This window comes from Ammodytes marinus, assembly GCF_949987685.1.
Source record: "Ammodytes marinus genome assembly, chromosome: 9".
NCBI lineage: Eukaryota > Metazoa > Chordata > Actinopteri > Uranoscopiformes > Ammodytidae > Ammodytes > Ammodytes marinus.
The window spans coordinates 23181436-23206191 of NC_137213.1; the positions used below are offsets into that span (position 1 = coordinate 23181436).

General features: G+C 42.1%; 1 protein-coding gene across 1 annotated transcript in view; it reads right to left on the minus strand.

Moving 5' to 3' along the window:
• The window catches only part of LOC307255102 (activated CDC42 kinase 1-like), a 62743-nt gene extending 39149 nt beyond the window's left edge, over positions 1-23594 (minus strand). The window contains exons 1-2 of the mRNA XM_080033719.1: positions 23394-23594; positions 14034-14281 (exon numbers count right to left, since the gene is read on the minus strand). Coding sequence (XP_079889845.1) covers positions 14034-14051 — 18 coding nt within the window. The 5' untranslated portion in view covers positions 14052-14281; positions 23394-23594. The remainder of the gene's footprint in view (positions 1-14033; positions 14282-23393) is intronic.
• Positions 23595-24756: the final 1162 nt, after the last annotated feature.

The window sequence follows — 24756 nt, forward strand, 5'->3', positions numbered from 1 at the left end:
TGTGGCGGGAAGAGCACTATACTAGAAATAAAGTGTATAGAAGTCTACCTCCTCGTCATCGCTGGGCAGACGTTGGTAGTCCTCTGACTCTGACGTGTCCTGCAGCCTCTGGTATTCAGCCGTCTCTCCCATGGTGCTTGCCCCCGTGGCTATGTGTCAGCTAAGTCCTCAAACAACCAAACACTCCAGTCAGTGAGCAACCCACTCACTCACTCACTCACTCAGTCACTCAGTCACTCAGTCACTCAGTCAGAGAGCGTCTTTGGGAAGACAAGTACAGTAACCTGCATGTCGGTCACAGTGCAGCCCTGCTTATTTCAGATAAGCCGAGTCCAATATGTTCTATTCATTCACCTAAGTTGCGCTGCACACTGGCTGTATGCCTCCAATACTCCCACCTTCATTGTATCCCGCTTTTAAGGTAGAATCGGCTTTCCTTGAAAATGGCCGGACAACCAGTTCCTCATGTTCACACAGTGATAGCAGGGCGGCTGCTGCGTTCACTGACTGACCACTCTGCAACTGCAGAAAAAAATCTTAAATGAACACAGTCACTATTTTTGCATATTCTTCCTCACGTGAAGACAATCAGCTTCTTTCAAAAACACAGTTCAGTTTGTCCACATCCAATACGCCAGGGATCCGAGGTTCGAAAAGGGATTATTCCAACTTCGTTTAGTGCTGGCTGTTGCCTGTCCCCCACCAGACAAGGAAATCCCATGTGTAGAAGCTGCTGCAGTCAGGATGGAGGGTTGGGATGATGCAGCCGAGGTGTGGCATTGGAGGTGACAAATCCACTATTCCTGTCGTCCCAACTCACATCACGGTAATCAGCTCTCCCCTCAATCTCTCTATCTCTCCCCCTCGCTCTTCTCTGCTGTCACCATCTCTCTCTCTATCTCTCTCTGCCTGTTTTCGTTCACCCTGCCTTAAAGCTGACGCATGCTCTTCATATCCAGCGAAGCCCTCCTCTCTCTCTTTATCAGAGCAGCCAAGAGCGAGAGATCATACGGGAGCTGTTTTTCTTCTTCACCTGTTTCATTTCATCCTTCCTTTGTGTGCTTCTGTCCATCCCACACACACACACACACACACACACACACACACTACAGGTCTTGAGCAGCTGTCCAATCAGACTGGCTGCTCAGCTCTGACGATCAGCACTCAAAATCTGGGAGGTTTTTTTAACGCTGCTTTGTCCTAAATGGACTTTCTGATAGCCCGGGCGATTGCCTAATCCTTGGTCTCTGTTGTTGTTATTGTTTTTCCCCTCTTCCTCCTCCTCCTCCTGTTCTCCCCCCCCAAACCCTCTAACCGGCTCACCCAACCCCTCCACTTGATATCTTTCAGCCCCGCTTCGATGATTTGGTGAGTGGTCGCCTATTACCGTGGCAACATCAAAACCCATCCCACCTCCTCCCCGCTGTCCTCCTGTGTCCTGTAGTCACGGCGATTCGCTCAGGGGGAGGGGTCATGATAGAAGCGGCCAATGCCAGCCAGGCAGGGGAGGGAGGGAGGAAGGGAGGGGGATGAGAGATGATGGCGAGAGGTGGGGGGGGGGGGAGCCTTAATGAGGAGAGTTAATCCTTCCTCTGAGAGGGAGCAAAACACGGCCATGCTGCTTTGTGTGTGTTTGTGTGTTTGCACGTCCATGTGTGTCAAAAGCACCTCTCCACTATAGGGAGGGAATCCAGGCCATCTGGATCCTTGCTGAGTGGACATCTGGATGGAGGGGAAAAATAAAATAAAAGAACAATGTGTGTGTGTGTTTATTTCTCCCCATTTCCATCCTAAACATCTCTCTCTCTCTCTTCCTCTCTCTCCCTCCTCAGGCCGGTTATTCGCAGCCCGCTGAGCCACATTTGCTTTTTGCTCTCATTCTTCCTCTCTGCTCCGTTTTTCAATCTGCTCATCGGGAGGCCGGCTGTCACACGTGTGAGCGGCACGCAATGAGGCTCTGCTAGTACACAGACACCCACGCACTTCCTCACTAAAGGCACACTGCAAGCGCACTAACGAATACACATTTCTACAAAACTGTAACACAGGAACACTGTGCATGCATGACGACACAACGCTGCATAGCAACAAAGAGGCCTGCGTCAACATAATGTTTAGGGCATTGGCCAGCAATTTCATTCAAATTCCCTCATCCGTGAACAACAGAATTTTCATAGGCTGTCCCTCTCATTTTCTCTCTACATGTTTATTGATATTAATTGTTTACTGGTCTCTGGGGTGAGCTGTTGTGTCCTGTTCCCTCTTCAGCAACTGAATCAATAATCCCTATTGGTAATGAGATCTCTAAGGCTTACAACCTCAAAATCTCTCACCATCACCTACTGCACAAACTTCTCTGCCTCTCCCAGTCCATCCATGCATGTTTCTTGGAGCATGCACAGGGCTGGACACATTATACATCAAGAGAGGAAGACAATACAATATCACCCTATATACTACCTTTGGAAAGGTTGTATTGATGGGACGTGACAGTTTAGGGGGTGGATATAGTATGCAAAATCACAAATGCATTCCCTAGCCCCTAATCCTAACCTCAACCATCAAAACTAAATGCCTCACCCAAACCCTTATTCTAACCTCAACAATAAAACATAGTTTTTTCCCAATAGTCCATTCCACGCAAAGATTCCTGTAAAAGTTTACAAGTATAAAAACACGCAATACAGAGGAGCAAAGTTACAAAGAGCCAGATAGTAGAGGAGATGAGCAGTATGGGAGAGACGGACGGATGGACAGAATGGACATCCGGTCCAATTGAGGCCATGATAAATGGAGCGGGCCTGAGCTGTGATGGCATGTGGGGTCACTGCTACAAACCGCCTCCCCCTGATGAAGTTGACATGCTCCATTACAGCCTGTATGCTAGTTTGCTAAGACTAGAAGGCAAGGCTGAAAAGTATGAAAATAATCATGTGATCATTATACAATTCTTTCCACTGTGAGATGAATTTTAAAAAGTAAGTAAAGGGAGAAAGGGAGATGATAGCCAGAAGATGCCCCTCTTTGGAATAAAGTTTATATTTTCTAGAAGGAAAATGCTGCACATGTTCAAATAGTGGTGTCACAGGAAGTATGTTGGCATGTTCCTGACTCAGTAGTCTTCCATATTTTTATTATTGCCTAACTTACTTCCATATTATATTTTTGCTCAGATAGCAGGCCTTTCAGTTTATTTTTACATCAGAATGAACTCAATACATTCCAAGTTGCTGCCTTACAAATTTTACTTCAATGGAAATTTCTGCCACAATTTCTTTGGCGAGACATTTTAATATATAACTATAGACATGCTGACTATCAATAGGAATGTGCAATTTTTCATTTTACTGTAAATGCATGACAACCTTTTTTTTCGTATTCATATATGTTACATTTAATGTCATTTCCACATGTCTTAAAACGGGGGATCATATTTTCCAAGCGATATCAACTGGCTCCTCAGAGAGCACCACACCTTCATCCCTGACCTTCCATTATACATTTTACACACTCTCCTCCAGGAACCTGGAAAAGCCCTTTAACACCCGAATGCTTGGGCTTCAACCCTTGAACCCTAACGCTTCATTCTGTCAGCCATCTTGTGCCATGGGGAAGGTAAAGCCTGTTAAAACATGTAAAACGCCTTCTCTGTCCCCGTGATGGAGAGCAGGAAGAAGTGGGGCAGACAGGCTGTGGGTGTGACGGCAAAGTGTTTCCCAGCCCAAACATCTCTTGGAGAGCATTTGGGGTCCTAAAAGACTAGAAGGACTGGGACTCCTGGGGTCCCTCCCGTGTCTTTACGACGGTTTGTGGGTAGACCGCAGAATCCGGGTCCAGCAGTAAGCTTTAGAACAGGGGCTGAAGGACTCAAGTGAATTCCCTGATGTCTACTGCCGATGTGGGGCTCAGAGGGTGGAAATATAATCAGGGTAGTAACTAGACAGTTCAGCAGAAGATGTTATGGTATAATGTATCTATGTAGCGTGTAGTGTGTGTGTGTGTGTGTGTGTGTGTGTGTGTGTGTGTGTGTGTGTGTGTGTGTGTGTGTGTGTGTGTGTGTGTGTGAATTTTCCCTGAGTCCTTGCTACCAGGTAAATGTGCCTGTCTTTCAAACTCTACTCTCCCAGTTTGTAATGCGTTTTTTTCTGTTAAAAAAGTATACTCTTCCAACCTGAGTTGAGATAACCCGTAATCAGGACTGAGGCTAGATCAATATTTGAAAGATGCCACTCTACTCTCCAACAACCCATGACCCTGTCAACCAGGGCCGGCGGTAGCCAGGGGCCAGCGTGGGCCGTGCCCACCCAATCAAAAAAATATATATATATGTATATATATATATTTTTTTAGGTGGAAGTCCAGACCCACTATCGGACGGACCTGTTCATTCGCTGTCAAATAAAATTCAGACAATTAATTAATACTAAAGAATATACCATTACCATGCATTGCTTCTAATTGTATTATTGGGTGGGCAGGACAGCCTGCCTCCAAGTTACCCACCCGCTTATAGTGGTCACTGGTCAGCAGAGCCAGCCCGAGGCATAAGCGAAATGAGCGGTTGCTTAGGGTCCCGACTGCCAGGGGGCAGGGCCCCCCCAATTATTTATTTTTTATTTAGTATTTTTTTTAGTTTGTGTGTTTGATATCAACATCATATTATGTAAATGTAAATTATCATCAAAAGGAATACAATGTTTTGGTAGATAGTTAATAGCTTAATAATTGAATCAGTTCATGTGGGAGGTAATCCGAGGTTAACTGATCACGTGACGTCACGTACATGCACAGTGTGTATTGAGTTTATTTAAAAATATTTGAAAATGGGGCTGCCCTCAGTTGCCCATGCACTGTGTATAGTCTATATGCCCATGCACTGTGTATAGTGTCTATAGCCTATTTCAGCCTTGTCTGTGGAAAAAAAGATAAATGGACAACAGAGTTCTTCTGCTTCGTTCCTCTCACTGCATTTAAATGAATTCATTATATTACAGAAAAATATGTCCCGTAAAAGAAAAAGAGCACCAAGCCCATCCCAGAGGACCCTGCATAATATTTTATTTCAAATGTATATTTCTATGGATATATATTTCATCCGACCCAGTGTCTCCAAATTATTTGTTCACACAAAATTCCTCAGATTTAGCTTCCTCCTCTCAAAGTGCACCAGATTCATGCATTTCACTTTAAAAAGGTAAAAAAAAAATCTCACGGGGGGGCATACCCCCGGACCCCCCTAGCAGGGTCGTGACCTCGGCTGGCTACTATTTTCACCCAGCTGGACATCGGAGCCAATAGTGTAAAGACTATATATCTATATAGTGTGTATGGTATATAGCTCTGGACTACCACCATCCAGGTTGCCAAGTCCCAAAGCTTTCTCTTGTAAATAATGTATATTAAAAAAACATGCAAGAATCAAATCTCCCACACAGCAACACTCAAAGTTTATTTGCATATTGTGTTCTACACAATTCACAGTAAATGTGCCAAAAAGCAGGGCATCTTACGAGGGCAAAAAATTATCTGATTTTTTATGCTATGCGCGCGCTCGCATCTTCGGTCTCTCTGCCCAGTATGCCCACCTAAAATTTCTACAGGCCCACCCTAATCTAGCTGTCTAGAACCGGGCCTGCCGTCAACCACACATCAAACATCAAGTCTTACCATACTGTACACCAACTTTGTATAACCCAGCTTGTCAATTAGCTATAATCTTTTTTACTGAGAAAAGAAAACCTATATTATGGTAGCTATTCTAATAACATATACTACTGATAAAAAAGATAGTTTTCGACCCCTTTAGCACATTCTTGAGCTATAGCTAAACTTTAAAAAAAACCTTACAGACCTGCTTCTGCTTGCAGTCCACATGAATCCTCTTTACAACCAATGTGGGCCCCTGACACCTAAAACCAACCATGTCAAAATAAATACTTCTTCTTATAAGTCATAGTAGCAACACCCACACACACACACACACATTTTCATGGTCCGTGATCAAATCTTGTTGACATAAGCCATGACTTCACCTCATTGTGGGGGAACCAAAAGGAAACGCCACCAGATGATTCACTACTCTACGATATGAAAGGAGACGTTATGATTGCCTCTTTGCTACTGTGCTGATGTAGGCTAATTGTTCCTGGAAAAGTGTTGACACAGTAAAATAAAAAAACGTCACCGGCCAGTAAGGAAGCTGATGGTAGCTGTGGTCAGGGTGTGGAAGGTGGGGAATTGTTACAGTAGCTCCTTCAGCATTTCTGTCCGCTTGTATTTTTACCTTTACCGTATCAACGTGACACCAGTGAGCTCTAACCTGACAGTTGATCCACATGCTGTGGGTCAAAACTAAGCCCCTTTTATCTCCCTAAATCCTCACCTTATGCTCAAAATCCTTAATCAAATGTTCATGTAGAAGTGATATTGCTGCCGCATCAAACTCTTTATTGTCTTAGTGAAAAGGATCAGACGGGTCACACACTCATCTTATAAGTTTATATTGTCCCAGTCCGGTATTTGGTTCATTAATCTGTTAGACTGGAATATATAGGAGAATAGTCCGAAAACGGGCATTGAAAATACCTGGAACCCAAGGGGACAGCTCAAAGCCTAAGAATATTTTATTTACAAACATGTAAAAGAGAATAGCCCTAAATACAGCAGATAAGTCAGCAGTGAATTTAAAAATGTCTTTAATTGTCAAAGCAATGGATGACAACTATTGGACAAATTATTTTTCCACCTTCAAGGCTACTTTATGTGGTCCAGTTCCAAGACGGGCACATACAGATCTTTAATTTAGATCATTTCATCCACATTTGAATCTGACCCGTGGACCTTTACTGCATGTCATCCCTCTCTCTCTCTCTCTCCCCATTTCTACTTTATCTCTCTGAATCTTCAACTTTCAATGAAAAAGGTGAAGACACCTTAAAAAAAGAAGCTTTAAACAGTATGCCCAGTAGACCTAATGAAAAGAGTGTGACTGAATGATGGCTTGTCGCCGGCCCAGCAGGCTAAGTCTGGATCAATAATGGTTGGGCGCAGAGTCAAATGTCCTAATGGTTTCCGTTTACTGAACAGAATATTGTATACAGAGTTGTCAGGAGACATATTATCCTCAACAAATCCTCATCAGCCCTTTCCCAGAAAGATTTCCACTTCAGCCAAATCATAGGTGGACGGGCACGCTGAACAAATCCACTGTGGACAGAGAGGTGTAGGTGGTGTGTGTGTGTGTGTGTGTGTGTGTGTGTGTGTGTGTGTGTGTGTGTGTGTGTGTGTGTGTGTGTGTGTGTGTGTGTGTGTGTGTGTGTGTGTGTTAGAGAGTGGGAGATAGATAGACCTCCATGCTACATAATCCTCAGCTCTCGTGCCGGCTTTCTCAGAAGTGTTGAAGGGGCTCGTAAGTGTGTGTGGTGTTGGCTTTCCCCTGTCCCTCCAGGCTAAACAGGTGGGATTTAAGAGGGTGATCTAAAGCCTGCTGGGCCATGCAGGGTAGCACGGGACAGGATTAGGGGGACGGGAGGACGGGACGAGGGTCCCGCTGTCTCACTCGATCTGTGTGTGCGTTGGTGCCAAGGTCACAGGTGATGAAGTATGCAAATCATCAGGAGCTTAAGCTCTCATCTGTGTGCCTGGTCATACATTATGCCAGGGGCTTTGTGTGTGTGTGTGTGTGTGTGTGTGTGTGTGTGTGTGTGTGTGTGTGTGTGTGTGTGTGTGTGTGTGTGTGTGTGTGTGTGTGTGTGTGTGTGTGTGTGTGTGTGGTGACATTGAAGTGACACTGAACATACTAACTCATACACACCCTCCTCAGCCCACATGACAACCCTGCTGTCCTAGAATCAAGGCAGATTCCACATAGGGTTCCTCCACTTTAAACAGTGCACTATGGGGTGGGGCAACAATATAGTTTCAATAATCAATATCTCTTGACTAAATACCTTGATCAATATTGATTCAGAGCTAATTTTTTCTCATTTCTTATTTCTAAATGTCTCATTGAAAAACAAATGATGCAAATTGTAACTAAAGTTCTTGTTCCACTGTAATATGGTATAACTAAGTTCTTTAAATATCAATGATGCTATTGTAAATCAAATTGTTTCAAACGTCTGCCTTTCCCTTTATATATCTACATAAACCATGTTGTCCAGCCATGAATAATCTGTCTGATATTGTCATTTCTCCATCTGGCCACATGGGGGCAGTCTGAAGCAGTCAGAGGCAAATGTGGTTTTATTCATGTTTTTGAGCCAGGAGTTATGTTCTGTAGCCTTATTTTGTTTTTGTCCGTATATCAAAAGCTAATTTGTTTCTTTAAAAGACTGAGCTAAAATAAAAAAAAAACTTCTCACCTTATTTCAGTGCTAAATGTGTCTGTCTTCAACACCGCCAAAACTCACTTACATCGCCAGTGTGTGTTTTTGGAATAATATTGGAAAGTAATGGGACTATTGAAGTAGTAGATACTAGATAATAAGTAGGTAAAGATGAGAAAAGGCTGAAAACTGACTGCTCAATCTGATGCCAGGTTAGTTAATAATTCTCTACAATGTCTGCCGGCAGCTTCTTGGGACATAATCTCTTCTATTTTTGGAAGAAGAAAAAAAACAGACATCCCTCTCTAGGATTTATATCGAGGTGGTGAAGGTGCTGCTGTATATTTAAAGCCAAAATGCCAGCTTAATGATTTCCTTCCCAGCCCTCCCCATGGTCTCAGCAACAACCTGATGGATGGGATTTAAAGGACCCGAATGTTACGGCCGTCATAGCAACGTCTGCGTTACAGATAAAACATCCTAATAAATGGGTAATGTCTTCTTCTGTAATACGTTACAAAACTTGCCCAATTGTATTACTATGATATTGACTCAAAATACACCGTCTCATACATTTGGAGCCTTAAAGTAACCTGACATCCCTATACATCAAAACTTTTAGAAAAACATTGAATGTGTTAAAATGGATCATTTGTGAGGACTTGGCTTTTCATTTTTGGAAAGTGAGGACATTTTGCCTTCATTCTGGTCCTCACTTCAGGTCTGTTTGAGGGTTAATACTAGGTTTTAAGAGTTAGGCATTTAGTCCTGATGGTGAAGGTTAGGGTAAGAGGCTAGGGAATGCATTAAGTCAATGAATGTCCTCACAAATATAGAAGTACAAGAATGAGTGAGTGAGTGAGTGAGTGAGTGAGTGAGTGAGTGAGTGAGTGAGTGAGTGAGTCACAGAACTGAAAGAAAAAACTAAAAAATTGCTTCATCACCATCTAAAGTGGTGTATAGGTGTGTTTGTGCCTGTGTGCGTGTGTCTGGTCAATGTGTAAGCTGCTCTTCCGGTCCCCTCTACCCAGAAGGAGTGAGTGAAAGAGTAGAATAACAACAGCTAAGAGCGACAACAATACACACTGCACCCCGAGCATGCTTGCTTGTGTGTGTGTGTGTGTGTGTGTGTGTGTGTGTGTGTGTGTGTGTGTGTGTGTGTGTGTGTGTGTGTGTGTGTGTGTGTGTGTGTGTGTGTGTGTGTGTGTGTAACAGAGACTTCAAAAAGGTAAGTACCAAAAAGCTATAGAAAAACACAGCATGAATGTAAGATTATAATGAAGGAAAACAAATAAACAATCTGAATTGTATCCAATCCTCCCCTCTCAGACACACACAGGAACTCATAGGCAGCCTCGATATACTGAGGCACATCTGTCTCCATTGGGATTTCTTTCTCAACATTATCACGCAAACACACAGCCTCCAGAAAGAGTGTTAAACTCTATGTGAACACTTCTTCTACATAACCTACTTTTTTCTTTGTTTATGGATAAAGTTTTCTGTATCACTTATTTTTCAAAAGCATTTTTCAATTTAACATGATAGATTGTATTTGTTACTGACCCTTTTGACAGTGCAAGCTGGGGTATGTTTACTGTAAAAATAGCAAGACAAGTACAAATTTAAAAATGGAAAAGTTAAATCTTTGTAGTGACAGAGTGAATCCACTGTGCTGTTTAGTTTGCGTCAAATATAGCTACAATGTTAGAGGACAACTTTCTGTTTACTTTCAAGTGGAATCAGAGAAAAGTGGTTAACATGTTTCTGTTCGACTAAAGGCAGTTCTTGCTCCTATGGAGGTGCGTAACATGTTATCATGATCAATTAACAGAAATATTACAATATGCAGAGGAGAAATAGGAAGGAAAATCAGGGAGAGAAAGGGTGTTATGAAAAGCAATAAAGGTCTTCAGCTTGAAGCTTACTAGGATGTCGCGGTTATATGGTACATGTCTAGCTAGTAGCTACAAGGTTTTTAAGCTGATTAATAAGAATTAAACCAACCTACTGTATAGCCTACATCTACACAATCTGCACCAGACATGTCAGTACTCTGAGGTTTATTTTCCGGATGTAAAACTATGTGAAGCTCTAGTCTTCTAGTCTGTGACTGTGAGTTGCCAGTGTCGCAAGGTGATCTATTACAGTAGCACTCAATCAGGAAACCTGATGCGTTACCAACGCGGCCTACATACAATACACCAGGAAGCGACAGACAGCACGCCAGTCCTCAGGGGGGGGGGATGGTAATGCAATACCTGTGGATCTTTGTGGACGGAGAGAAAAAAAAGGGAGAAAGGACGATGAAGATAAAAGGTGAAAGGGAAGCTACAGGCTACATGTGACAACTGGTCTCCAGGTAAACTGAGGGGTAGCGACAGGGAGGGGGGGTATGGTGTGACAGCCGGATGTAAGTTCAGGGTTAAAATAACACTGTCCACACACACACACACACACACACACACACACACACACACACACACACACACACACACACACACACACACACACACACACACACACACACACACACACACACACACACACACACACACACACACACACACACACACACACACACACACACACACACACACACACACACACACACACACACACACACACACACACACACACACACTTTGAATCCCAGAGGCTCCCTTTCCTCGGAGTTCTCCTCTGTCAGTCTGGGCCCCGAGGCCCTCCAAGCATTCAGAGACACTCTCCACAAAAAGCACACTCACTGGTCGCTGCTGCTATTCTGGGAGCTTCCTCTCTGCTCCACAACTCACTTTTAGTTCCCTTTCCCTCCATCCTCGTACTTTCTGTCTTCCCTTCACTTTTTGATTTAAATCCTGAGTTAGGACAGAATATGTGCAAGTAAGTACAAGCTACTCAATCACTAGTTTTGAGTCATTCTTGGAGCAGCATGAAAGCAATCTTTTCCCCCATACCGTAGAGACAAAACTACGTTTACCTTCAGGTCAAAACAGCTGCTGAAACCTAATATTCTCTTTGCTGTTTTACCAGTTGGCTACATTTCTAGGAACCGACTTGTGGGTGGATAACTTACAGTGTGAACTGTAGACCCTCAATAACTCATTAGGTTTGACCAGTTCCAACAGTATCGCCAGCAACAGCCAACCAATGGTATCGAAGTAATGACACCATTTATCTAGTAAGTACAAAGTAAGAGTATTAAACTACTTTGTAACAAAAATCCCACATTCATAATTGTACATATAGTACAGACATAGGACATATGTCAGACAAGGAAATATTATCAAAGCATAATGAAACTACAGACATTAAGAGAACTCATTAGGCAAAAGAATGGCATCACTGAGTGTTCTATTATATTATTAGATCATTATTACTACAAGCATTACTCTCTTAGTAACATTTCATTGCTGGTCAAAGTAAGCTTACTACTTCATATTACTACAAAAAACATAAAACTTCATCTAAAAGAAACTAAAGCTGTAAATAAATGTAGGAAAATATTTCCTTCTTATAGAAGTATAAAGTAGCATTGAATGTAATGACTTATTTTAAGTAAATGTACCCAAAAATCATTAAAGGAATACTTCACCCATACGGAACCAGCGTTCTATCATTATAAAATAACTATTATAATATAATGAATGAGGTTTTTCTTCCCTCAGTCTTCCCTTAGTCTTCCCTTGGCCCAGCTGTCCTGTTAATCCTAACCCTTACTGTGATGTCACAGTAAGGAAACTGTAGGGTTAGAAAGTGAGACCATAAAACACTCTTTCTGCCTTTTCTCAGGCTAAGATGATCCGATTTCAATTTCTTTTGCACATTTATACTAAATAGGATCTCCGAGTTCAATACACCTTCATATTCCAACCGGTGAAGTAGGCCTTTAAGTATAGAACTTCGACCACCGAGCTTCACACCATTTAAACAAATCTTTTTTCGGTAAGACTGCATGTGCAATGTTTCAGTCAGACGTCTCCTCTGGCAGAGGGAGCAGCTTGACCTTAACAGTTGTGTGAGATAAACATCTTCAACAAGGCTGCCATCAATGCTGCTCCACTTATAAAGCCACTTACACAGCTAAACACTGATGGTCTGCCTCTGATAAGCAGACTACTGGCTTGGTGGCTGCGCACTTTCAATCGGGAGTGTTGGACAAAACAAAAGCATAAACAAAGTGTCAGTGAGTGCACCTACTCACACAAAGGCATGTTGGCACAAATCCTACATTCACAGGCACACACGCTGTTCCTCTCACTTTCCCTCCATTTCAGCTCGAGCTTGCACACGCTGAATTATTGCTTCTCTTTGTACTGATGCTTGCAGACACCTGTTTGGGAGTGACTGGCGGGCCAGCGTCCTGTGCGTAGGTCTATTTGTACACTGAGGAACAGTGGGGCTTCTATCAAAGCCACTAGTGTGACTCTCACTTCCTCCTACTCCACCTCACCAATTGTCATTCTGTAACTGCTATCTTTATAGGTGGAGACAGCGATTCTGGAGAATGCTTGTTGTCAAAACCACTTTGTCAAATTCTGTGAATATCTCTTCTTGATCCGCTACCTGTCAGTTCTGTGTGTGCGTACTAGTTTACAGAGCCTAGGCTATGTATTAACACTGGATTTGTTTTCAGCACACACACGAAAAACCAACAGTGTGACCCAAGATGACATCATCATCATCATCCCCAGTATGATGATGTCAAGAGCTCTTATTATATTCATTCACACTCAGCCTGAACATCAAAATGCCTTGAAATGTACATCCAGTTGACTGTATATTGCACATATTGTAAATATTGTTCATTTGTTCACTTTTTTTTACTTTCTATTCTATTTTATATACTGTTTTTATTTTGCACTATTTAGTATTTAGAATGTATTTGATGTACTTATCTTTATCTGAATTTACTTTATTTTATTATTATTATTGTTCCTATTGCACCGTGGGTCAGAGACAAACGCCATTTAGATTCTTATGTATGCCTGCATATTTTAAGAATTGACAATAAAGTTTGACTTGACTTGTATTTGCTCCTCTGCATTTCAAGAGGTGAATAGTTCCCATTCAGAGCTGTATAGTGAGCTGTGGACCTCCCTGGTCTGAGGAAAGCACAGTCACTGTTTGGTATGACCTCATGTCTGCATAGCTTGCACACACTGACACTGACTAGCAAACACAAAGTACGGCAGATAAACTTTCAGATACACAAGAAACTTGTGGGTGTGTTTGAACAGCGCGCACTACAGCAAACACATGCGTAGCACACAGTCACACCCAGCTGCAGTAAAAAAAAGAATAGCATTTATACCTTGCTATTGTGTGTGTGTGTGTGTGTGTGTGTGTGTGTGTGTGTGTGTGTGTGTGTGTGTGTGTGTGTGTGTGTGTGTGTGTGTGTGTGTGTGTGTGTGTGTGTGTGTGTGTGTGTGTGTGTGTGTGTGTGTGTGTGTGTGTGTGTGTGTGTGTGTGTGTGTGTGTGTGTGTGTGTGTGTGTGTGTGTGTGTGTGTGTGTGTGTGTGTGTGTGTGTGTGTGTGTGTGTGTGTGTGTGTGTGTGTGTGTGTGTGTGTGTGTGTGTGTGTGTGTGTGTGTGTGTGTGTGTGTGTGTGTGTGTGTGTGTGTGTGTGTGTGTGTGTGTGTGTGTGTGTGTGTGTGTGTGTGTGTGTGTGTGTCTGTGTGTTCACTCATGCACACAATTCTCTGACCTGCAGTATTTCAGTCATAGAAACCTGGTTCTCTCTCCTGGTCTGAGTCCAGCACCTGCTCTGACACGTAGATATTCCTCTCAGGTTGATGACAGGAGGGCACCCACGTGAAGTCGAGGCCCCCAGTCCATTGAGGTGAGATTTGGCCCAGCTACAAGTCCATGGCACTGAGGGGCTAGCACACGCTCACATGATGTCATCCTCATCCATTGGTCAACACAATCCCAGGAGTGTGTTACAGGACTAGCCTGAAAAACAATTCCAAAACATAAAAAACATTGGTCACATTGTAATCTGATGTGGGATAAGATATTATAATATTTCTGTCCACAAAGCATTACAGCGAGCTTGCCTCAACACCTGTGTTTCTACACGAGACAGTTAAACACCTTTACAGGCACTCTGACTCCCCTGTCCTAAGTGCCCGAAAGTGAGCACCCATCCCATGGCTCTTTGTGCATCAACAGAGAGACCTAATAATGTGATGAGGGAATGAGTCAGAGGCCGGACCCTGGAGAGGTTTGCTGGGTTTCAACAGAAAAGGTGCCGACTGCCCTGGAGGGCCTCCTGCATACACATGCTCACTTTGAACAAACAGGCTGCAATAAGCACAGTTTGTTCTTTGGAAACTGAACAGTAGCTCTTAAAAGTTTAACTATTATAAAAATAAACAAATAAATTAGGCTGAGGACCACCACTTGCAAACTTTGCAACATGAAACAACAACTGTTCAATTTATATTAAAGGAAGATGAAGAAGATTGATGATCTTTATGTTGATATTTAACTTTTTTCATTGTCTTATGATATGGCCCATAAAATCAACCAACTTTATGCAATTCTTCTTGGATTTTAGTTTAACTTCTACTAGTCTTTCTTTTTTTCTATTTTAAGGAAAATGAAACTTGCTTGAAACAGCTATTGAGATGAAGCCAAAGCCAAGCTTGCAGCAACTTCCACCCACTTACACTATACACACACATGACCAAACACATTAATGGAGTAAACCACAGAGGTGAGTCATTTTGACATAATTACTATTGCAAAACTGAAAAGTGAAACCATTCTTATCAGATGAACAAATCCAATCCAAATTTAAAATAAAAATGACAGCAGGCTACAACCGGAAGCTAGGTCCAATGATTGATATGAATTGACTTGTCATTGTTCCACACAAGGTCTGGGGGCTGTGGTAGGAATGCCTGAGGGGCCCTGAGCAGGAGAGGGACAGTATGAATGAATCAATGCAATTCACACGGACACACAAGGACATAGTCCACCCACCACCTAGGGAAGTAGCTGACTGGAGCCTTCAGTGTCACAGGGGAAGCTCACAACAAGGAGAAACACCAAGCTATTCTTCCTCCCTGCATACGCTCCACAAATGACTCCTTTGTCTATGAGAAAGACAGACCACGAAGGTTACTGTGCACGTTGACACGCGAGCATGATGGACAGTAGCACACACCAATCACTAACAAGCTCATAGGCGTGAACTATAAACAAATACACACACACACACACTCAACAGTTGGGAAGCTTTTTAAGTGACAAATAGCCACTGGGGTGTCATTCATTTATCAACACATGCACTATTCATGCATAAGGGCCTCAGGCTAAAACAGTAAGCCACATCTTTTTCTATTGACAACATTCTGTAACATGCCAGAGGGCAACATCACGCCACCGCAGCGGATTTGACATTTTTGTTTTATGCAACTCAGTTAGTGGGCAGGACAGGGAGGTGAAGGTAGTTCATGGCTGCAGCCCCCACCCTGACACATAAAGACACAAAGTCCCTAGAGAGAATAAGAAAGGCCAGAAATAAACTGCAAACACAGTTACAAACAGAGAGGCCACTTAAAGCCAAGTACCCCTCACCACAGTTTCCAATCCAGGGAGTTGCTCAATGTGAGTAGTCAAACTTTTTACTTTGTCCATATTGAGCAATATCCTTCCTGTTTTTGTCTTGTAGTTTTTTGGTGATCCGTCTGAGGCTGTTGTCCAACATGCTCATAAACAAAACCAGTGCTTTGGTTTTCCACCGCCAGAGAGCCCGGCCATAAAAAATGCTCAATTAGCCAAAGAAGGGATGCCTTGCTGCCTTCATCTTTACTAACATTTAAGTGAAAATTCAATGTGCCGCTATCACACAGTCTTTAGCCACTGACAGCCAGCTACAGAAATGTTAAGTTGGAGTTTTCCTTCATGTTGAGGTGATAGCTGACTCTTATCGTCTCTCTTGCATGACATAACCTAACCTACACTTGAATGAGGACCTCTCCATGACAACACTGAGGGGGGTGAATCAGTCTAGTTTTTAAAGTTTTAAGATGGAGATTAGATCACCTGGTAGTCTCCACATTAATCTCCATTGTTATATTGTTTGAAACAGTATTGTTTTATTTGATATGTAAATTGTGTGAAATGTATTTAATAATTGTTTATTTGTATGTTAATTGTGTTCAATTTGATGTGATTGTAGTGATGCCAGTTTACCACAAAATGTAACAATATCATCTGTATGTGGTACACAATTATTAATACAATATTATAACATATAGCTTGTCATCCTGTTTGCTCTTGGTCTGTTTGAATATCTTATAATTAACTAGGATTGCTGCATCTGAATAGAAAGCCTGCCTTTCCAGTCTTTTCCATTGCAGTCACTGCTGATTCATGCACTCCACTGTCAACAGAAAAGTCTTTCATTTATGCGGCTTCCCTGCACTGATGGCACCATGCACTCACCAAAAGAAAAGTGTTTAGTATTTCATCATGGTTAGTTTAGCAGGACCTCTTGAACACTGACAATCGTCTTTGTCTTACACTGTGCCGTAATTAAAACTCATCTACTAACCATTTGCAAATGTAATTGTTTTAATAGCAACAGTATTTAAGATACATCACATTTTGTGAGTGTGTAATATGTTCAACTCTAAATCATTTTAATAACAGAACTCGTCTTGTTTTGATGATGTTTCTATGGAAACAGAATAATACAGTTTTTCACAAAACACATTTCCTGATTTCACTTTCTCAAACCCAAAAACCCAAATATCAAAACTCACACACAAAACAGAGTTAACTCTTCAGGGGCTAGAAGTGGAAGGTTTTAGACTGGCCAAGTCAATCTCCAGACTTAAACGCTATAGAGCATGCATTGCACCTGCCAAAGAGGATACTGAAGGGAATGACCCCCCAAAACAAACAGCAACTGACAGAGGCTGGGTGAAAGCCTGGAAAAGCATCACAAAAGAAGAATGCAAAAGTTTGGTGATGTCAATGGGTCACACTCGGGCTTAATGCGGTTATTGCAAGCAAAGGAGTTGCGACAAAATATTACGTTTTATTCACTTTAACTTATTTTAAGTACATCTGTACCAATACTTTTGCGCACCTAAAAATCCTTTACAAATAATGTTATCTTCCAAGTTGTGCATCAGATCGAGATGTTAATACCTTAAAATGAAAGCTGAAATGTTGATCTCTTGTCTCATATTCATCTTTTGGTGTCAAACTCAAATGTTTCCAGTCTGCAGCAAAAATAAAGGAATTGGCCTCACCGTTCCAATACTTTTGGAGGGGACTGTACATCATATGAGTGGACATCTAAGCACCCATTGAACACTGGTGTGCAGAATGGAAAACACTATATAGTGTGCACTACAGAACGTTTTGTTTGGAAAGTTGGATGCATTGAATGAAGGAGTAACAACAGGCTGTGTCTGCTGTGTGTGTCCCGCTCGTCAATGCAAGTTTTGGTCGCAGCAGCCAATCAAATCAGAAGGAGGCGGGGTTTAGTCGGGGATTAATTCATCCCCGTCGTCACTGTGGCCTTCAGTGTGCACATATTCGCCGCCAGCATGATATAAATATGATAACTTCTACATATTTGGTCCAAAAAACTTTAAAATCAAGGATGCACACCTTTGTGCCGTGCGCAAGCCATATCCGGAAGCTCAGGTCGATCTGACTAAGGAATCTAAGTTTAAAGCAGAAAATGTGCTTGGAGTTCAGCAAAATTAGTTTGGTAGTTGGTACATGAGTTTCAGGTTGTGCACATTGGCCCTCATTTATCAAACTTGCGTGGAAACTGGTGCAGATTCTGGCGCAAATACCTCCCTACGCCAGGTATCGCGTGGGATTTATCAAACAGTCGTATCTCGCCAAAATCTCGGCGTACGCCAGACCATTATTGATAAATGTGGCGGCTGAAAACAATCGTTATTTGAATATCACGCCCCTATATTTTCTCAGTTTAGAGGCCTCGCCCAGAGGTTTTACGACATGGATGTGCGCATTACGCCAAAGAAGAGGAACTTCTCGGGAGTAGAAATTGACAAAATAACAGCGGAAAAAAAAAGAGTTTCATTTCGAAGCATTACAAGAAATCCAGTACTCCCACTTATACAGGTGCTCAAAGGTATTTACAGCAAGAGAACTGTGGGATATATGGGATTGACAGAAAAAAATTATGATTGATTATCTCATCACAGTGAAAGAACATGGCACCCAGTGTGACTGACCGATAGCCTTGCTCCGCCCGCCTACCTACTTCCGCCCAAATTTAATTTTCCCTCCAGTAGTAAGTCTGGGGCTGGGGTGTATTAGAGGGATCCTGCTCGAACAGATTTCTGAGTGTCCAATCAGCGAACAGAGCGAGTGGCTGAGAGCGATGACGTCGAAGTTGTGCTCCAGTTTCAGTTGAATGCTGCGTTCCTTTATACTCGGAACTCGGAAATGTCCGACTTGGTAGTTCCGAGTTCCGACCTGTCTGTGTGTTCCAGTGCACCTGCTCGGGAAAGTATGGACACCTACAACCTTTCTCATCCAAATAACTAAACGTTAGGCTCTAGCAAGTTACCGTTGCCAGGTACCGGTAGATCCATAGACTACAATATGTAGTGAAGTCGGAAATTTCCAAGTTCCGAGTACAACTGGAACGCACCGTCAGAAGCCGGCTCATGACATACGTCACGACCAAACGTTATGCGATTGGTTGGCTGATCCAGAGTGGCACTGGGCAGATCCAATAGTTTTAAACTTCAACAGACACCCGCCTCCAAGTGAGTGAACGTTTGCCAAATAGAGCAGTTCCAGACCTTCTGTACAAATGAAATGAAGTACGATGGTCTGGTAGCACCAGGCTAACTGACTGATGGGATTTTAAAGGTTCTTCTTGGCACAAAATAGTAAGCCAAATCTGGTCAGGTACGAGACATCTCCTCGATTTGTGTTAGATTCAAGTTATTTTTATTCGTGGCACCAAATACTAACAGTTTCACATCTTTTTTTTTTCATAATTGTTAACATTCTGCTCCTAAACCTACTTAACAGTTCATAAGGTGTGAAGCAGCACACTAGCACACATCTTAGCCCCGACTGTCATTCTTAATGACTCACTAACAGTTTAAACTACAGTTTGAATTGGTGTAAGTCATAAAATGTTTAAAAAAAAAGTGTTTTCACTTGTGAGGAAAAGTGGTGCAACTGCAGATTGTGACACCCTCTTGGGGAAGTTGGCAATAGTCCTGTATCGCTAACGGCTTGCTGGACATCTAGCCAGTATTGACAGTTTTCGGCCCTTGTTTTATTTGTTTATTGCAAAATGCTCAAAGTTTGTACATTTGACGATAAACCTAATTTGCAATGGGGGTTGAATAACTTTGCTTGCAGCTGTATATACAAACACAATATAAAACTAAGAAAAAATAAATAATCTATTTATTTTTGTACTGAATAATTAAAAAACAAGTCATTTACAGTTGATTTAAAAGATGCTTCAACACGTGTGAGCTTTACAATATCAAGCCTCTCTGCCCTCGTCATGACATCAGATATCACCTCACAGGAAGGTGAGAGTGGTACTCAAAACATGCATTCTGTGTTTCTCAGGAATCTTCTCATTCAACAGAGGTCTCTCCAATACAGCACTATCACTGCCATGTTGTGTATTTATCTGAGCACCCCCACCATCACCCTACGCCAACAGTATTATAATAAGTGGCAGTAGGAGGTTGAAAACTGGATCGTGTCCATGTCAAAAACTGGGTTGACACTGACATATTCACAATCTACAGCATGTGAGAATCGGAAGTAGTTAAAGCCAAACCCATGTCTGTGATTATTGTCAGGGTCACGTTAAGGGCAGGAGATAAAGAAAGTCATACTCTGTACTTCACTGATACAAATGACTGTTTGTAGGTCAGTGCAACTTTTGATAAATTTATATTGATGCTGTCAAACTGAAAGTCAATAACTATCAATACAATGGAAGGTTGTGTGTACTGACTGACTGCTCATAGATGAATGTATGCAAGGAAGACACATTATTTCTATAGAAAGAAACAATCACATTCAATCCAACAGATCCAGACCCCTCGGCAACGACTGCCGTTTTCATCAACAGTCCACTGTACGAGAGTAACCTGGACTTTCACCCTGTCAAAGACAGTGGGTCAATCTGATTTTATTGTCCAACTCTTGCAACAATTAAGGTTAATTGTACCAATAAAAAATCAGTTATGTGCAAATTATGTGCATAATGTTATGCATAAAACCATGAGCATTACTCATATAGATCTACAGATAATGACAGCTTTTACAGCAAACTGGTAGTGTGTGTTTGTGTGCGTGTGTGCGTGCATGCGTGCGTGTGATCCGTTTGACAAGACATTCAGACAGGTCAGCCAAGGAGCTTCAATGTGGGATAAATCTAATACATATGGTATAAAGTTTGGAATACTTAACACCACACTAAGGTGATATAACTAATGTAATTTACTCCCAAAAATCTCCATATTTACAAGCCTTTTCATGATGAGCTAGGACTTCTCAGGTTAGTGAGTGTGTTTCAGAGAGGCCTGGCCCTGCAGCCGAGTCGGTTATCTTACAGAGAAAGAGGTACGGAGCTTTGTTCTGATGCCCTCAGGCCTCGTATCTGACACCAGGTGTGTGTGTGTGTGTGTGTGTGTGTGTGTGTGTGTGTGTGTGTGTGTGTGTGTGTGTGTGTGTGTGTGTGTGTGTGTGTGTGTGCGTATGAGAGGGAGAGGGAGAGTGAGAATGAGAGACAGAGAGAAAATGGGATCAGGAAAAGTCCCAGTGGAACTAAGCTACATATTCTGTGTTTCTGGAGTCCAACACATTCTGCCCACAAATTATGTAAAGATGTTGAATTTCAAAAAGGTCAGAAATTGATAATCCTATTTAACAAATTTAATTTACCCAAAAACAATTCTCCATATTTACAAGTCTTCTCGGGATGAGCTGATCCCATATCTAGAACGATACAGGGCCTGGCCACGATCATAATACCTTCCCAACTCAAGAAGCGGCACCTGCACACAATTGGATAGCACTACGGCCAATCAGAGCAATGAACAAGGTGACGTATTAAGCCCGGTTCATTTAGCCAACAGCGGGCTAACTGTTAAATTAAACTTTTGCCAAATCGTTAAGTGTCAAGGCCTAAGCCATTTCAAACTCAAACAACGTATCCGCATCCATCTTTGTTGTTTACTAGCACGAGTTCAACGGCGCATGCACAGCACTGTCGTCATCCGGTTATGTCCGCCCCAGAGCCCCATACATAGAACGATTTGATAGTTAGCTCAGAATGTTTCTGACATATTTAATGAGCTTCAATGGATCGTGCCCAGACCAACTGGCTGAGCAAATTGAATTTGCCAGCTGCAGGTCTGGAATTCCAGGCTACTAGGATCATTCTTTACAACATAATTGAGGTGTTTGCATTCATTTATATTCCTAATAGGATTTCTTAATTTTCACTAGTCCGAGGTGCTATATAATTGCTGTAATTTAGAGTTGCGAATGACCATAATTTTACTCTAAACAATTCCACAAAAACACAACACACTGTTTATGCACACGCTCAAGTCAGTTCAAATATAGGTTGCGTTCCGAATCGCATACTCTTTCTTTTTTCTATTCTACATACTACATCCGACGATAAAAAGAATCTAGTTAGGATGCAGTAGGCATACTATTGGGACATACTTTTCTCTCTTATTTCATCATAACATTGCGCCTTGATCTTGCCTCTTGCTTTTATATCCGTCGCATCCCCGTTTGTTTTCATATGGAGGCTTCGTCGATGTTACGTCACTTCACGTGCGCACTGGATTGTGGGTCAGAATCGCCCAAATAGGATGCACTTTTCAACACTAACAATCTTGGCCGCATGAAGTAGGACATCCGGGTACTTCTAACCATCCTAAATCTGGCCACAAGAATCGGGACATCCTAAATCTTTTTTCTACATACTATATAGTAGAAAGTATGCGATTCGGAACGCAACCATAAAATCAAGATCACATCTATTCTGTCACAACACAGTCCAATTTGTGAAAAAATGTGTAATATAATAATGATGGTTGCTTTATGTGTGTATGGACAGATCAAAGCCATTACCTACCATATTTTTTTTCTCCAAAATCCTCCTTTAGTGGGAAGCTGCTCAGACAAAGAATCCTTTAGATAACAGAAAATTCAAGGCAACCTGCAACTGGGGGTTTTGATTTTGGTGTTCTGCCTCACTTGAATACTGTCACACCATTGGCTGTTGTTGGTGCAACTCCGAAGCAAAACACGGAACCTGATAGGCAGGTATTTCATGACAACGACCGCGATTGGACGACAATGTAGTCCCACTTTCTTCACACCTGGTAGAAATAATCAATTGATGGCCTCCCACTTTATGTTTCCATGCAGGCCTATGCTTATTGGAAGTTAACTTTCAACTTATAGGTTATATCAATTGTATCAACAAAAGGTGAAGCACTGTCATTGTAATAAAATAAAAATTATCCTGTAGTAATTAATATAGGCTAAGGAAAAAGCCATGTAGGCCTAAAACCTTTTTTAATTAGGCTATTTAAGTCAGGTCACGTGCGCAGCACATAATATTAAACAACGCTAACGCCTGATGGGACACTAGCAGCCTATAGCCTATGTAGCCTATTTTCAGTTCATTTAGTACGTTTTACTTTAACCTTTAATTTTGTGTTTAGTCTCTGTTGCAGGCCTACCGTGTCAGGTCGTATGTATATTGCCAGCATAGCCTCTCTGTCAAAGGTAATGTGGCTAACGTGCGCCAAACTTTTCCAGCAGACAGCTCACCATTACGGCAGGCGACAACAACCTCACCGACCAACCGGCCTGATATTGCTTGCCTGCTGGGCAGCAAGACATAATAGGACTATGACAAGTGGCTGTCGAACGAATTGCTATTCTAATTTTTGAATTACAACGCTATCTCATGCAAGTGGAAAATGGTTCATAAGACTGAGCAAGTTTGCTGTGCATAATTAACGTCTGTTTTGTGTGAGAGCGCCTTTACCTGTCAATCTCAGCTCCTGTCGCTTGCTGTCACCTCCTCTTCTGTTCCGGTGTTGGTGCACTCCAACAAGCCGACTACAAGCTCCCAAGTCCAGACATGTGTAACGCTTTATTAAAGGGCCTCGGCCATGGCGCGAATGAGACGGACACTGAGTAAAGTTTGCAGCATTCCGCTTTGAATGGCTCACCCGCGCACCAGCCCTGTCCGAAAACACAGTCCGGGTTTGACTTGTTGGCGACAGTTCTTTGCTGTCTTTGTACAACTCAAAGATCGTCTGTGTGTGTGCTGATGCATTACTACAGTAAGCGAAAACCATAGACCGTATCTAGGCCTATGGTGGAATACAATCTGGCTCTTGTTTGTGCACTTGTTTCTATCTGCAAACGCATCTAGTTAAATAACTTACTTGGCTTATTTCTAGGCTTTGAAATGAACATTTATAAAAGTTTTGTTTTTCCATTATGAACCAGTCAGTGTGATAAGTGAATAAATAAATAAAAAAAATGCATTTGTGCATTTACCGATGAAAACTTGTCCAAAAATCCAGGTTAAAACTGTTATTTACTAATTTCTTAGGTAAAAACCACTGTAGTGTAAAGAAAGGAGAATGCAGCACTGTGGAAATATTCCGATTTCCCAGTGGATTTTGCATGTTGAGCAAAGTGAGGGGGTTTGTTTACCTGTGTTATCCCCTCTCAGTGTTGGAGTAATCCGCTGTCAACATTGACATGTAGACAAATTAAAGTAAAAACCTAAATAAATAAGTATGGAAACACAACAAATGCTGATGCGTCCAATCCATACAGGTGCACTGCATGGTACAACAAAGTAATTAACATCCCATCGTGCTCTGTGGCGGGAATAACAATGCTGGGCAGGCCTATTCGATTCTGATTTTCTATCAAACTGGCAAGAGGAGAAGATCTAAGTGACTTTGAAAAAAGGTTCAGTGTTGGGGCAAAGATGTCAGGAGCTTCTCATTTGAACAGTGGGATATTTGGGACTGACGTATTAGACAGCTACTCCCCCACCATCATCAACATAAGGGCTACATTTTGGATCAACCTCTTTTTATGTCACTTGGTTTCTGCTGATGACAGTCAATCTCAAGACTGTGGCTTGCATTTCCTTCGCCACTCTTTGTGATGACGTTTTTTTTGCTGCAGCAGGAATCAGTGGCGAAGTGAGAGCTCCCTGTTTCTCTCACATATCTGGTACAAATTCAGGCTGTCAGCCCACTCTTAAAGGGACATGCCACAATTTGTGCAATATGTATACACTTGGTGACCGAGGCTTCAACCAACCAAGTTTAGTGCTACAGTATGTAAATTGTCTCCTACAGGCCTACCATTTAAAATCACGG